Source organism: Nyctereutes procyonoides, unplaced genomic scaffold, assembly GCF_905146905.1.
Source record: "Nyctereutes procyonoides isolate TBG_1078 unplaced genomic scaffold, NYPRO_anot_genome, whole genome shotgun sequence".
NCBI lineage: Eukaryota > Metazoa > Chordata > Mammalia > Carnivora > Canidae > Nyctereutes > Nyctereutes procyonoides.
Window position 1 is genome coordinate 77,553,110 of NW_026575126.1, and position 16,093 is coordinate 77,569,202.

Here is a 16,093-nt window from a genome sequence, read left to right on the forward strand (position 1 = left end):
GTGAGTAGACATGAATTTGGGGTTCAGGGGAACCCCAAATTGAATAGTTCAGGGGAACTATTCAACCCACTATGCTGGGCTTTCAGATTCCTGGTTATTGACCCTCCCTAAAGGTGAAGTCATAAGAAGTGGATCAGTTTGACAAGCTGCCTCCTTAGGGTCAGGATCCAAGCAGAGCTTCCATGTGCTTCCTTAGCAGATGCCTGTCCTGTGGCTGACCTTGAAGAATACCTCTGATTCCCCGAAGTACCCTGGGCTCCCCTAGGCATGTTCCTCTCCCTCTGCTGCTCCCCCTGCTTGTGCTCTCTCTCAAATAAATAAGTAAAATCTTAAAAAAGAAAGAAAAAGAAAGAAAGAAAAAGAAAGAAAGAAAGAAAGAAAGAAAGAAAGAAGAAAGAAAGAAAGAAAGAAAGAAAGAAAGAAAGAAAGAAAGAAAGAAAAAGTAAAGAAAAGCAGACCAACTTAAAAAAAAAAGAAAGCAAAGAGCACAGTTTCCTTTCAAGGTCATGAAAATGTTTCAAACTTAATTGCAATGATAGTCACACACTTCTGGGAATATACTAAAATTATTGCATTGTATACTGTAAATGAATGAATTATGTGGTATTTTATCTCAATAAAACTGTTTAAAAAATAATCTTTATGGTGCTCTCTTTGCTGAACCCACTGTGAGAATAAAGACCATTTTCAGTAACCAGACTGTCTACATTCCAGAAAATGTTATCACTCTGAATGGATGGTCACTGTGAAAGGCCCAAAGGAAAGCTGCAGAGGGATGTCGTCAGTGTAGAGATCAACTGGAAAGAAAAGCAAGAGACACAGGCAGAGGGAGAAGCAGGCTCCATGCACCGGGAGCCCGACGTGGCATTTGATCCCGGGTCTCCAGGATCACGCCCTGGGCCAAAGGCAGGCGCCAAACCGCTGCGCCACCCAGGGATCCCCGAGGGCTTTCTATTTAGCTGGGAGTTGGAAGAGGCAAAAAGGGGAGAGGGCCCCAGACCAAGCCCCTGAGATGACGGGAGCTGAAGGACAACATTCCTGGACCACTTAGGAGAGGCACCGTGAGCTTCCCAAGTCCCAACTTATCTTTTGAATCCTTAACTGGAAGAAGGTAAATGAGACAAACCCTTGTGAGTAAGACATGAATCCCTCACTGCTTTGTGAACGCTGCCTTCCAAGGCCAATGGGAAAGGGCCCCCCAGGCTGGTCTTCAGGGAGCAAGAAGGAGGACCCAGGCAGTAGCACCCCACCCACTCCTCACAAAACCAGAAGAGGGAGGAGGGCCAAGGGCCGGCTGCCCTGGACGACCAGCTGTGCCTTAGACCAGCACCAGGGGGCAGGAACCAGCTCTGCCAGCTGCATCCATGGAGCCCACAGGCCCAAGGGGGATCCCCTTCAGGAGCAGGGCCTTGGGAAGGGGGATCCTCAAGGAGATACTCAAGGAATCAGCCCAGGGGCTCTGGCAGCATTATGGGAGCAGCACCCCAGCCCCTTGCTCAGCCCCTCCTCTTTCAAGTCCCCACTCCAGGTAAGAGGTGGGAAGAGAAGACAGAAGGACAGGGAAGGTACAGAGAAAGCAAGAGGGCAGATGGAGGGTGTGGAGGTGGTGTGACTTCCACCAAAGAGTGACTTCCGAATGTGCTGTGAAAATCCTACACCCAAATCTGTGCTTAAGGGACACCGAGGCAGAGCTGAGAGATAGGCTGTGTACAGCTTCGGCCCAGTAGGGTCCTATCAGAGAGACTCCTTCAAGGCTGGAGGCTCAGCAAGTGCCATGCTCCAGCTGCTGCTTGACAGCCAGGTTGGTTTTAAGAACATGCAGAATGTGGAGCATGTCCTGCTGTCCTTGGACAGAGCCATGCGGCTTGTGAAAGACGTCTTCATTTCTGCAGCAGAGAGGGATGTGTACACTGGGGATGTACTCAGAATCTGCATTGTGACTAAGGAGGGCATCAGGGAGGAGACTGTTCCCCGAAGGAAGGACTGATTGGTGTGCTGTTGTCATTAATCACTTCAGAACTGATTAATTTTGTATCTTGGAACTACTGGACTATGTTTCATTAAAAAATAAAAGCTGAATAAAAAAAAATCCTCTTACACTGGATTATAGCAGAGTGTGTAGCCCACATGGCTGTTCTGGGACTGGGGGGACAGCATTTGGGGTAATAATGGCATCCTACTTGAAGTATGGGAGGAAAGTGGATATTGATGTTGGGTGGTAAAAGGGATAGACTTAGCAAACACTTAATATCCTTCGCTGTGAATTTTAACCTCCATAAAAAAAATTGTACCAAATTCACCTTCATTGATTCAGCAAGCTCTAACAGTTAATCACAAGGCTATTGGAAAATTTTTAGGTGTTATCTGCCTCTCAAAAAGGAATTGATTAGTGGATTGATGAAAAAGATCTGAGGTTGTCCAGCTAGAGAAACAAGAAGATGCCACATGAGTCCCAAGGCCTATTTGAGATACTGTTTAAATACAATAAAATTGGGATCCCTGGGTGGTACAGCGGTTTAGCGCCTGCCTTTGGCCCAGGGCACGATCCTGGAGACCCGGGATCGAATCCCACGTCGGGCTCCAGGTACATGGAGCCTGCTTCTCCCTCTATGTCTCTGCCTCTCTCTCTCTCTATCATAAATAAATAAAAAATTAAAAAAAAATACAATAAAATTCATCTATTGAAAAAAAAAAAAAGGAAGTCTCGCCCTTGTGCTCTGACCAGCTGAGTGTCCTGTGACTTGCTGTGAAGCTCCAGGCTGTGACCATACAATCTTTGCAGGGACGTTTCCTGTGCTCTCCCCGCCACAAGGGGAAGCAGACTCCGTTAGTACTTTCTGAACATCAGACAGGCCTTTGGAATGTAGGTGATTTGGGAAAAGGAGTGGAGGTGCCATCAACAACGGTAAATGCAGTTTGGGGTGTACTGGACGAGTCATTTTACCTCTCTGGGCCTTCATCCCCTCAGGATCCCCGGAGAGGACCCCTTCGCAGGATTTCTGCCCTCGGGGGTCGCTGTCACAATCGTGCCCAAGCCATAGCAATGCGGTGGGCCCGCCGCACGCCCCGCTCTCCGCTGCCCGTGATGCTCCGCTGGCTCCCACCTGGGGCGCGGCGCCCAGGTGGGGGCAGGGGAGAGGGTCCTCCCGAGGGGAAACCCAAGAGCTGGCGTCTGAGCTGAGCTTAGGTGGCGACGCGGAGACCGGACGCAGGACGCCGCAGCCCCCGCAGCCCCCGAGGCCAACGTGGGCGGCATCGCGGCCGCGCTGAGCCGGGAGCGGCCCCGGCCGGGAGCAAAGGGCCTTTGGCGGGCGCGTGGTGACGGCGGATGAGATACAGGAAAGGAAAGGGCCCAGCGAGGTCCGGCGAGAGGCCGGTGGGCGAGGCGTCCCTGCGAACCCGGCCCAGGCCCAGGCCCAGGCCCAGGCCCAGGCCCAGGCCCAGGAGGCGACGGGGCCGCGGGCCTGGCTCGGGCCCAGCTCGTGGCCAGGGCTTCCCGGTCCCTCCCTGGTGGCAGGAGGCTGGAGCGCCCCGTGTACGGCCCCCGGGGGCCCGCGATGCCGGGGACGGGGACGGGGACGGCCAGACGCCGGCCTGGCTCCGCCCCGGGATGCCCCGCAGCCTCCGCCGCGAGCACAGCTCAGGAGCCACCTGACAGGCGGGCGCCGGGTGCTGGGGCCCAAGGCGGAGCACGGCAACAGTCCACCTGCCGAACGGGGGCAGGCCCGATGGGGGCGCCGGCCGCGCGGGCCCCGCTCCAGCTGCTGCTCGCGGCTCTGGCTCCTCCACGGCGGGGGGCCGGGCGGGGGCCGGGCGGGGGGCCGGGCGGGCGGCCAGCAGCGTCGGGGAGGGAAGGCTGCGCTCCAGCGAGCTGGGGCCGTGCGTCCCCGCAAGGCCGGACCTGGCCAAAGTGCACCACGAGGCCACGGGTGCCTCGCTGAGGGCGAGAGCGTAGGCTCCTCCCCCGGGGAGGGATGCGGGTGCTCGCGAAGGCCTGTCCAGTCTACCGCGAGTAGTCGGAGAAGGGATGCGAGCGACGTCACTTCGGACTGTGACCCGTGTCTCGGATAAATCAGGGACATGTGACTGGAGAGGGTGCTAATTTATAGCAGGTTCATCAGAGGAGAACGTTACATGCCCCCTTATTCCTCTCGCTTAAAATTAGTTTCTTGTTTTTAAATTGTTATTTATGATTTTTTAAATGTTTATTTATTTATGATAGTCACACACACACACAGAGAGAGAGAGAGAGGCAGAGACACAGGCAGAGGAAGAAGCAGGCTCCATGCACCGGGACCCCGACGTGGGATTCGATCCCGGGTCTCCAGGATCGCGCCCTGGGCCAAAGGCAGGCGCCAAACCGCTGCGCCACCCAGGGACCCCTTAAAATTAGTTTCTGCTTTTCTTCTTCCCATGTAGTCAGTTTTGAGCTCTTTTCTTTTCTTTCTTTCTTTCTTTTTCTTTTCTTTTCTTTTTCTTTTTTTTTTTTTTTTTTTTTTTTTAGCTCTTTTCAGTTAAACCTTTTTCAGTTAGGTGATGGTGGAAAGCTGATATTGGGTCTTAGGAATGCAGCAGGAGGAAAGGAATTTCAGGAAGGGTATGTCTCCTCTTTCTAGCAACTGCAGATGAGTGGACATGGCTCCATGTCATAAAACTGGTTCAAAGAATCTTATCCTAATGATGTGTGGACTTGGAAATACTTATGAAAGCTCTGTCCATAGCTGAAACGTGTTGCTTTATGTTACTGAAAGCTGTGCTTAGAAAGGAGATCCTGATATATATGGCGACATGGGGAAATCTCAAAAACGTTATGCTGAGTGAAAGAAGCTAGACACAAAAATCATCCTGTGTAATTCTATTAGTGTGAAACTCTAGAGAGGCCAGATCTAACCCATAGTGACACAAAGCAGATCGGTGGTTGCTTGGGACCAAGCGTGAGGACAGGATTGCCTAGGAAGGGTCAGAGGGACCTGCTTGGAGTAGTGGCAAAGCTCTACCTTTTGATGGTGGTGTGGGTATTCAGGTGTATACATTTGCCAAGCCTAATCAAACTGTACACTTAGAATGGGTATGCATTTTATTATATGTAAGCTATACCTCAAGAGTTTGTCTTAAATAATCAATAAAACTGTCCTTGAATTATTTCTGCAAGATTGGGGAAGAGCCTTCTAAGACACTGAACTTAAAGACAATTTTTTTGGAACTTCTAAAAATAATCTTTAACTTCTAAAATATGTTATTTTAATTGGTTGTTGCACTTTATAACTGTTGCCTCAGTATTGATATTGAAATACCAAGGGCACTTGGCTGACTCAGTCAGTAGAGCATGGGACTCTTGATCTTGGGGTTGTAAGTGTGAACCCCATCTTGAGTGTAGAGATTACTTAAAAAAAAGATAAAATAGCAATTGAAACATCATGTGATATCTCTGTATTCCTAAAAGATGTAAATACTTGTATTCATATATGTATTCGTCAGCCCTGAGGATAAAAACAGACAGTTCCCTTTTGTCTATATATGTATGAATATACAATAAAACCCATAGCTCTGGGATCCCTGGGTGGCGCAGCGGTTTGGCGCCTGCCTTTGGCCCAGGGCGCGATCCTGGAGAGCCAGGATCGAGTCCCACATTGGGCTCCCGGTGCATGGAGCCTGCTTCTCCCTCTGCCTATGTCTCTGTCTCTGTCTCTCTCTCTCTCTGTGTGTGTGTGTGTAACTATCATAAATAAAAATAAAAAAAATTAATTAAAAAAAAAAAACCCATAGCTCTGTCGATTCCTGTTACAGCATGAGTTTGAAAGTGTTTGAGAGACAGAACTACAGAGTGACTACAAATATAAATCTGGAACCCTCTGACCCTTCCTAGGGAATCCTGTCCTCATGCTTAGCCCAAGCAACCACCGATCTGCTTTGTGTCACTATGGGTTAGATCTGGCCTTTCTAGAGTTTCACACTAATAGAATTACACAGGGTGATTTTTGTGTCTAGCTTCTTTCACTCAGCATAACGTTTTTGAGATTGCCCCATGTTGCCATTATATCAGGATCTCCTTTCTAAGCACAGCTTTCAGTAACATAAAACAGAACATGTTTTTAGCTATGGATAGAACTTTCGTAAGAATGCTTAAGTTCAAATTCCACCTCTGCCTGTTACTAGCTCTGTGGTATTAGAAAAGTTACTTAATTTTACTGTGCCTTAGTCACTGCATTTATAACATAGGATAACAATAGTGTCTATGCAGAACATGAGAGACTCCTAACTGGGAAACGAACTAGGGGTGGTGGAAAGGGAGGTGGGCGGGGGGTGGGGGTGACTGGGTGACGGGCACTGAGGGGGGCATTTGATGGGATGAGCACTGGGTGTTATTCTATATGTTGGCAAATTGAACACCGATAAAACCAACAACAACAACAAAAACAACAACAAAAAAAAGCAAAACACAATAGTGTCTATGTCACAGGGTCACTGTGAGAAGTAAATAAGTTAATACATATAAAGCACCCAGTACTCGGCACATAGTGTATCAGCCAGGTTAGGCTAATTATGCTGTGGTAACAAACAGCTCCAAAGCCTCAGTTGTTTGAAACAATAAAGGTTAATTTCTCACTTCTGCCACACATCCATCACAGGTTGGAAGGGGGGCACTGATCACCCTAACTCACTCAGGAACTCAGGCTGATGGAAGCCTTATTGTGCCTCATGCTTCCATGATCACCAAGTCAGGGAAAAGGGATGTGTCAGGTCAGGCACTGGCCCTTAAATGTCTGCTATTTATATTCCACTTAGCAAAAATAGTTACATTGTCACACCTAACTTCAGAGGGGCAAGACCATGTGTCTAGAAAGGCAGAGAACCGGAAATATTTGGTGAACAGCCCTAATGACCACCATGATTAGTTATTGTAATTGCATTTTGAAGTTGGTGGAGGAGGACTTAATTAGGAGGTGATGTTTTCGCTGAGGCCAGAATGAGAAAGGAGAAACTGTCGGAGAAATCTACATAAAGTCTGTAAGGCAGGAATGGGCTTGGAGTATTTGAGGACCAGAAAAATGGTTCAATGTTTAGAGAATGAATGAATGAATGAATGAATGAGAGTTAGCAGGGTTGAGTCACACAAGGCAAGGCCTTGTAGACCCTGGTAAGGAGTTTGAATTTTATTCTATAGTGTACTGGGAAGCCAGTAGAGGGTTTTAGCCGGGTGACATGGAATAATCTTTATAAAGATCATTCACTGTGGTTGCTCTTGTGGGATGGGCACATACGGAAAAAGGGAGATGATCAGTCCAGGTGAGAGATGCTGGTTGGTCTGGATGAAGGCAGTAGCAATATGGTTGTAAACAGGCACAGGCAAGATTCATTTTGGATTGATGTGGAAGGTGAGGGAAGAGAAGGAATCAATCATAACTCCTAAGTTTCTGGCCTCAGAAGCTGAGTCGTTATGTTACCCAAAACTGGGTTCACTTCTTGGTAGGTACAGAGCCAAAAGACACAACCAAGCCAAAGAATAGGAGAAGGAAGGGTTTTACCTGCCACAAGTAGAAAGCATCAGGGATATTTCCTAAAGCAGTGCCTCCTTGAACAAAACCGGGGGTTAGCCTGCAGCAAGATGGCGGCAGTCTCCATGTCAGCGGCGCTGAGGCGAATGCTGTGGGGGAAAAGGGCCGTGGCTGCAGCCGCCGTTTCCGTTTCCGGGGTTCCTACCAGGTCATTAAGCACTTCCACATGGAGGTTGGCACAGGACCAAGCTCGAGACACGCAACTCATAACACTTGATGAAAAATTGGATATTACTACTTTAACTGGTGTTCCAGAAGAGCATATCAAAACTAGAAAAGTCAGGATCTTTGTTCCTGCTTGCAATAACATGCAGTCTGGAGTAAACAACACAAAGAAATGGAAGATGGAGTTTGATACCAGGGAGCGATGGGAAAATCCTTTGATGGGTTGGGCCATCAACGGCTGACCCTTTGTCCAACATGTTTTAACCTTCAGTACTAAAGAAGATGCATCTGCTTTTGCAGAAAAAAAATGGATGGAGCTATGACATTGAAGAGAGGAAGGTTCCAAAACCCAAGTCCAAGTCTTACGGTGCAAATTTTTCTTGGAACAAAAGAACAAGAGTATCCACAAAATAGGTTGGCACTGACTATATCTCTGTGCTTGACTGTGAATAAAGTCAGCTGTGCAGTATTTATAGTCCAGGTTTAATACATCTCTTAATCTTCTAATAAATTTGACCTTTAACCACAAAAAAAAAGGGGGGGGGGGTTAATGTTTAGGCCAAAGGGACATACATATTCATGAAAGGGCTTGTGCCATAGGGTATTCAGCATGGAATTGGGGCAAAAGTCATCTTACGGTGACAGGGTCTAGGTCGAAGTCACAGGGCCAGCAAGGATGAGCATCATCAATTCTCTGGCTCCTGTTGGTCTGGTATTTAAGTGATCAAAGGGGGTTAGATTGTGGAAAGGTAACTCAAGAATGTGCATCAGGTCACTCTTCACCTCTGAATCAAAGCTGGGAGTTTTACCACAAATTTATTGGGCTTGACCTGACAGTAGTTATTTGTTCTTACATGTTTTGTTCCCTTGGAATCATCTACTGGGATCTATTTTGCAATTTCAACATATCCCAGGAAGTTCTGCAAGAAATGTGTTTTGGGCAAGTAGTGCTTGTTGGGTATAGGTCACAAGATGGCTGAGGGCCTACAAGACTTTTCTTAGTCAAGAAGGCTATGTCCTGTCTTTCTTTATCCAGAGACCTCTAACTCCTTCTGTTTACCATTACTGAGATAGAGATTTTTCCCGAAATAGAAACTGAGTAGTAGTGGGGTTTTCTGAATCATGACTTGGTTTTCCCCTGTTAATTTTGAAATGTTTTTTGATATTTAAGGGTTGATTTCAGATAGTACTTTGATATATGACTTTGGAGCTGTGGAGTGGACAAGGCTGGAGATGAAAACTTAGGCGCTGGATTAGTTATCTACTGATTCATAACGAATTACCCCCAAACCTAGTAGCCTAAAGCAACAAACACTTATTATCTCACAGTTTCCATTGGTCAGGAATTTGGGAGCAGCTTAGCTGGGTTATTCTGGTTCTGGGTCTCTCATAAAGTTGCAGTTAAGGTGTTAGTTCAGGCTGCAGTCACTTGAAAGCTTGAGGGGGCTGGAGGATCCATTTCCAAGATGGCAAAACCACAAAGCTATTGGCAGGAGGCCTGAGTTCCTTACCGGCTATTGGCAAGAGGCACGCATAGCTCCATAGGGGGCTCCAATGTCCTCAGGACTTGCAGCTAGCTTCCCCCAAAGCAAGAGAGCCAAGAGAGAGCAGGAGGCAGAACCCACACTATGACCTAGTCTTAGAAGCACTTGTACCATCTCTTCCTGATCTCATAGACCAACCCTGATGTGATATGGGAGGACATTACACAAGGACATGGATCTCAGGGAATTTTATCATAATATAAATGAGATATAAAACCATGAGAATGGATGAGATAATTCGATAGGGGGAGAATATAGATAAAGAGCCCTGGGACACTCCAACATTTTAGGCTCAGGCAGAAGAGAAGGATCTAGAAGAGGAGGCTGAGAAGTGTTAGTGAGGTGGAAGGCAAACCAAGATCATGTAGTCTCAGGGAGGCCTGGGAGAGTGTTGACTTGAATAACCAGGTCAAAGGTTACAGAGCTTAAGAAGATCCAAAGTAGTTTGGATCTAACAACATGGAAATAATTGGTGATCGTGCCAAGAGCAGTTTCCATGGAGTGTTAAAACTGGCTGAAGTCAGTTGCTAGTAGAGAATGGAAAAATCTGGCAACATTGAGCATAGAAAATTCTTCCGATAAATTTTGCTGTGGAGAGGAACATGGGATTAAGGGAAAACACTTTTCATGAAGAGAGATCTAGAACATGTTTGAATGCTACACAGAAATGGTCCAAAAGCAAGACAAACACTGTCAGTGCCACAGAAGGAGGGGGTCACTGAGAGGAAGTCCTTGAGAAGGCCAGAGGAGATGGGATTTGGAGCCCACACGGAGGGACTGGGCTTTGATGGGAACAGCAGCAATTCATCCAGGCCAATAGGAATGCAGGCAGAGAACGTGGGGGCAACTGCAAGGGGGCAGGTAGATTTGGTGGTGGAAGGAAGGTGAGGGTTTCCTATGTTAAAAGGTTTTATTTTAATTTTTTTCTTCCTTTCCCTTCCCTTTCTTCTTTCTCTTTCACCCTTTCTTTCTTTCTCTCTCTCTTCCTTCCTTCCCTCTCTCCTTTCTTTTTTTCTTCTTCTTTCTTTCTTTCTTTCTTTCTTTCTTTTCTTTCTTTCCTTTCTTCTTTCTTCTCTCTCTCTCTCTCACTTTCTGTCTCTTTCTTTCCTTTGCTTTCTTTCTTGGTTTAAAACAACAGAAATTTATTATCTCAGATCTGGAGACCAGAAAAATCAAAATCCAAGTGCTGGTAGACTTGGCTCCTTCTGGAACCTCTGAGGGAACATCTGCTCCATCCTTCTCTCTTAGCTTCTGGTGGCCGCCAGCAATCTTCGGCAAGCCTTGCCTTATAGACTCATTACTCCAATCCCTGCTTCTCTTGTTTTCTTAATGAAATATAAGATGAAGATTTACAATAAACAGATGGATCATTAGAATTTTAGTTTCCTTTGTGATATAAATAAGAGAGTTCTGACATTTTGAAGCTTCTGCCAATCTTTCTCTATTTCTTTTTTTTTTCCAGCTTGCCGCTTCAGCCTCCTCTAGGATACTTCACTCTCTTCTGTTATGAACTGAATGTTTGAACCCCCTCCCCCCAAAGCTCAAATGTTGGGGCCATAATCCCCACTTGTGTCTAATCTGGAGTAAGGAAATAATAAAGGTTAAATGGGGCCATAAGGGTGGGGTTCTGATCTGATGGGACAAGTGTCCCTGTAAGAGAAGATGCCAGAAAGCTCTCTCTTTCTGTGTGCCCCCACGAGGAAAGGCTGTGGGAGACATGGCGGGAAGTTGGCAGTCTGCATGTAGCCCTCACCAGAAACCAAACCAGCCAAAGCCTTGGTGTTGGAGTTCTAGCTTCCAAAACTGTGAGAAAAAGAAACTTCTGTCGTTTATGTCACCCAGTGTGTGGTATTTTATTATGGTGGCCCAAGCAGACTAAGATATCACACATTGAAAAATGATATGGTCAGTAATTCTGAGAAGGAATACAAAATCAATCTGAAATTAAGGCACACACAAGAGCAATTCAAATGCATTTAATAATAGTTGCTACATTGGACAAAGTCACATACTTATGCAATCAAATTACTCTTTTTCAATATTCATGGATTTGTGGGTAAATATGTGTGAAAGTTCCATCACTAGAACATTTGTTTTTTTAGGCCATTTTGCTATATGGATGGCAGTTTTGTACACTGTTTTGTTTGGAGCCACCAAACCTCCCAAGACAAATGCTAAGGCATGAGCTGATACATCGGGTGTGAGTTCACAAAAAGATATAATCGCCATTTATGGTACTGGTACAGGTTGTACCCTACAAACACAGGAATTGTAATAAATTCTATTTTACATAAATCTTATACAAAAGAAAACAATGTATCTGTATAGATATAAAGGTATATATCAAATTGTCGAGGCTATTCTGTTAAGAGTGATCTTACCTTATGCGTAGGTACCAACAAGAATGTCTGCTTACAATTGTACTGACCTAGTGATTGGAAGAATTTTACACACATTAAGTACATTTAAAGCCTAGTTCATGGGACGCCTGGGTGGCTCAGCAGTTGAGCGTCTGCCTTCGGCTCAGGGCGTGATCCCGGGGTCCTGGGATCGAGTCCCACATCAGCCTCCCTGCACGGAGCCTGCTTCTCCCCCCCTCTGCCTGTGTCTTTGCCTCTTTCTCTCTCTCTCTGTCTCTCATGAATAAATAAAATCTTAAAAAAAAAAAAGCCTAGTTCATCCTTCATCACAAACATACACCCAGTGGCAGTAAATCAAATGTTCATCTCTGGCCTTGCACATTGGTATCACGGTATCGGGGAACTAGGTTCTTGCAGTGGGTAGTTGGAGCACTGCGGGAAGCCTCTTCACACTGGACCCACTGTCAATAACTTTGGGCAAGTGGCTCAACCACATAATTATATTTCGTTAAACCCAGACTAAAGCTCAACTTCCCCTTAGCCATATCCCAAAGATGCTGGAGTCCATTCCAACATCATCAAACATGAAGACAAGAGAAAAACCAGAGGAAAGAAAGAGTGGACTTAGCCAAGTGAAGTAAAGATTTTTTACTTTTTGTAAATTTTACAAAAGTGTAAATTTGTGTGTTTTAATTTGGGCTCCCCCAAAATACAGCTTGTGATAAGGGCTTGGATGCTAATACTTTATTTGAGAGATGATTCTAGGAAGCAGGGAGAATAAAATAGAAAAAGGAACAGCCTAGATAGGGGTGAAGACAATACTATCGGAAATGGGCAGTTGATTCCTCTGGGGACTTGGAGAAGTAGACATAACGTCTTTTAGAATGTGCGGCCTAAAGGGAAGAAGGTGGGAGCATTTATCCACTGGCTCCTATCCCCCTCTGAGGGGAGCTGCCCTTGCACTATTTCACTGCCCCTCACTTCTATCTGTGAATTGGATAGAGATAAAATGGGGACCACTACTCTGGCACACTGTGGTAGATGGTGGCTCCATCCTGCAGTAACACTGGAGTGAAATATTGCTCCTGTTTACTATCTTGGCAGATGGGATGGGGTAGAGGGGAATTGCCAGGACTTCCTCAGTACCCCCCCAAGGCAGTAGGAACATCCTTACCTCATTTATGGTAGCCACTGTTGTGTTCAAGAGGTGAACAACCTTGCCACAAGTATAATAAGGTTGACTTGATATAGCCCTTCCAGGACTTTAAATCCCAACTCTTGGAAAAGTTGTCTTATACTATGTCTGTAAACTCCCCCTATCCAGCTTTACGTCCCACACCCTGCTCTGATATATTCAAGTCTACTTCTCAATTTCCCCTTTTTCTGTCAGTACATATTAGCCAAGTCTTAGAATTCTTTCACAGAGTAAACTATTTCCTCGGAGTGGGCCTGTATTTTCCTGTTCATGTTGTGCTGAGACTTTGACCTCAGTTATTTTTTTTTAAAGATTTTATTTACTTATTCATGGTAGTCACACAGAGAAAGACAGAGAGGCAGAGTCACAGGCAGAGGGAGAAGCAGGCTCCATGCACCGGTAGCCCGACGTGGGACTCGATGCCGGGTCTCCAGTATCGCGCCCTGGGCCAAAGGCAGGCGCCAAACCGCTGCGCCACCCAGGGATCCCTGACCTCAGTTATTGATCTGGAGGCAAAGAGAGGCGAAAGGTTGGGATCAGGAGGGGCATCCTCCTCAGGTGGGAGTTCCACCTGAGTTTTCTGTCAAGAGGAGGCTACTTTCTTTTCTTTCTTTTTCTCCTTTCTTTCTTTCTTTCTTTCTTTTCCTTTTTTTTTTAATTTATGAGAGACAGAGAGGCAGGGACATAGGCAGAGGGAGAAGCAGGCTCCCTGTGGGGAGTCTGAGGCGGGACTCAATCCCAGGACCCTGGCATCATGACTTGAGCCAAAGGCAGATGCTCAAGCACTGAATCACCCAGGTGCCCCAAGAGGAGGCTACTTTCAAGGGCATAGGGCTTCTTTAACTGGTTAGAGGATTCAGGTAAATCTGGGGGTTCAAGATTTTCAGATATAACCACCCAAGTGTCCAGATCCCAGATTCCAAAGTCTCACTCCTTCCCTATCAGGGCCCTTAGTCTAGCAGGTCTGGCACCATATGGTTAAATACTTGGCCCAGTTTTCAATAGTCTTCCTATAACACCAGGAGGAGAGTTCTTTAAACAGTGCCAAGGAGGCCAGAAGCTTTCACACTGAGCCCTATATTATTAGTTGGCTGAATGGAGCCCGCCATTCTTTTTCTTCAAGGTTCCCTGGGCACTTAGCAAAAGCAGCTAATTCCAAAATCCTTATAATCACCCTTACTCACATTTCATTCAAGTTATATTGCATGATCTAGCGATTCCCCTCCATCCATTCCTTACTGCAATTCACACTAGATCTTAGTAATTCTAATGCTTCAGCACCCAAGGAGCTATCACTCTCCACCTAAAGGAACAACAGGCCCTTGTTGTTGAATGACCAAAAATGTTGTCCAGTTCCAGAATCCCATCCTGATGGTTGGCTTTCTAGAGCCACTTCCAGTTGTATCCTCTTGAAAGCAGAACCTAAAACAAAGACCTATTAGGTGCAGGCATTTATTTGGGAAGTGACACTAGGAGTAAGGTAGCAGAAAGGTAACAGAAGAAGGAAAAGCCGATATCAAAGTGCATTATCAAGATCACACCTTGACTACACATAATGCCTCCTAGAGTTGTTCTCCAGAGGAGGAAAGGCTGAAACACTCATCCAGTGCTACTTACCTCCCTTCAGATGACAGTGTCTCCAGGTTTGTTTGTTTGTTTGTTTTAAGATTTTAATTAATTTATTTCTCAGAGAGAGAGCCAGAGAGCACAAGCAGGGGGAACAGCAGAGGGAGAGGGAGATAGGCTCCTCACTGAGCAGGGAGCCCGATGTGAGTCTCGATCCCAGGACTCCAGGATCATGACTTGAGCTGAAGGCAGACACTCAACTACTGAGCCACCCAGGCACCCCTCTCTAGGTTATTAATACCCTAATATTAATATTAGGAGTTTCACCCTCACTTCTCAAGTCTCTTGAAGAAGCTGAATTTAGCAATTTAAAGCCTGCTCCAGGTGGGATGCTGTCAGTACGGGGTGAACCTGAGCTTTCAGAAAATTCAACTCTGGCTGAAGTCTGAGGCAGCAGAGGGGATGGGACACCATGTGAACAAGTGCTAGCACCCCTCTTAGAGACTTAGAAGGGGCTTTGGCAAGCGAGGGCCCCTGAAGCTTAAACTTTTAGCTTCAGGGTTCATCTGCCTCTGCAAGGAACTCATGTTTGTCCTGGATGCAACCATTGAGGAAAATTTTACTCAAGGCAGCCTTCCACACATGGTTTGCCCTCCTTTCCTACTTTCCTACTGCTTTGGATTCTCACTCACAGGAACATCCTGGCCACTCCTTTTCCTCCATAATCCCACAGGTAGGGTATAGGGCAGTTGGGAAGTACCAGTCTTGTCATGGCGTTTATTGGGACATTGTTTTAAGAAGAACACATTGAAGTGTCAATTGCCTCACTGAAATATGCTTGAATGAAGATTTAAAAAAAAAAAAAAAAGGCTGGATTTAGCAATTTGCAGACAGGAAGAAATGCATTGGAGGGCTTATTCCAGGACAGGGAGGAATAAGCCCCCTCAAAACCACTTGGGATTCCCAAGCTGTTCACTGGAGGTTGAGGGGCTACATCATCTGGTGACCAATTCAGGCAAGTCCTCTGAAAGATATTTGGAGGAAAGGCTCAGAAATAAGAGCAGAGCTGGAAAACAGTGCCCATGAGAGCTGGAACTCAGAATATGCCCATATTTGTTAGCTGATTCCTTCTCTTTCTGTAGAGTTACTGGCAGATGAGTCCTTAGAATACAAAGTGTTTGTGCACCTGTATTTGGGAACAGCAAAGAGGGAGCTGGTCTCATTCTCAGGTCAGGCTGGGGGGTGGGGTTGCAGAGGGGAAGATTTCCCTGGGGTGAGGTTAATGGTGGCAGCAAGGGAGGAAGACAAAAGGAGAGGTGGGGTGGAGATGCTCCAGAAGAAAAGCTATGGAGTGGTGGGTGGCCCCCGGAAAGGCAGCATTGGTGGAAGAATGGTTTCCAGAAAAATGAGAGGAGGATCACAAGAACCAGAAAAATGCGGAGGGCAGAGGAAGTGGAGCTTCAGGGTGGTAAGGGAGCAAGTTATAGTTAACAGGGATGGGGAATGTCTGCGGAGATTGTGGTCTGGGAGGAATCTTGGAGGTAGAGAGGTTTCAGAAAAGAAAGAATCAAGAATGTGGTCCAGTAAATAATCAACCATGGGAAGAAAAAGGACTAAAGAAGAGGAGGTCACAGAACTGAGGCCTAGGATGGGGAGGCTACTCACAGGGACAAGAAGTGGGATGGGGAAGGGGCCAAGGGGCTTGAA

General features: G+C 46.4%; 1 protein-coding gene across 1 annotated transcript; it reads left to right on the plus strand.

Moving 5' to 3' along the window:
• The first annotated feature begins 7,593 nt into the window (after positions 1 to 7,593).
• On the plus strand, positions 7,594 to 8,250 carry LOC129519941 (NADH dehydrogenase [ubiquinone] iron-sulfur protein 4, mitochondrial-like). Its single transcript, XM_055340780.1, has one exon. The coding sequence runs from the start codon at positions 7,607 to 7,609 to the stop codon at positions 7,961 to 7,963; it is 357 nt and encodes a 118-aa protein (XP_055196755.1). The 5' UTR covers positions 7,594 to 7,606; the 3' UTR covers positions 7,964 to 8,250.
• Positions 8,251 to 16,093: the final 7,843 nt, after the last annotated feature.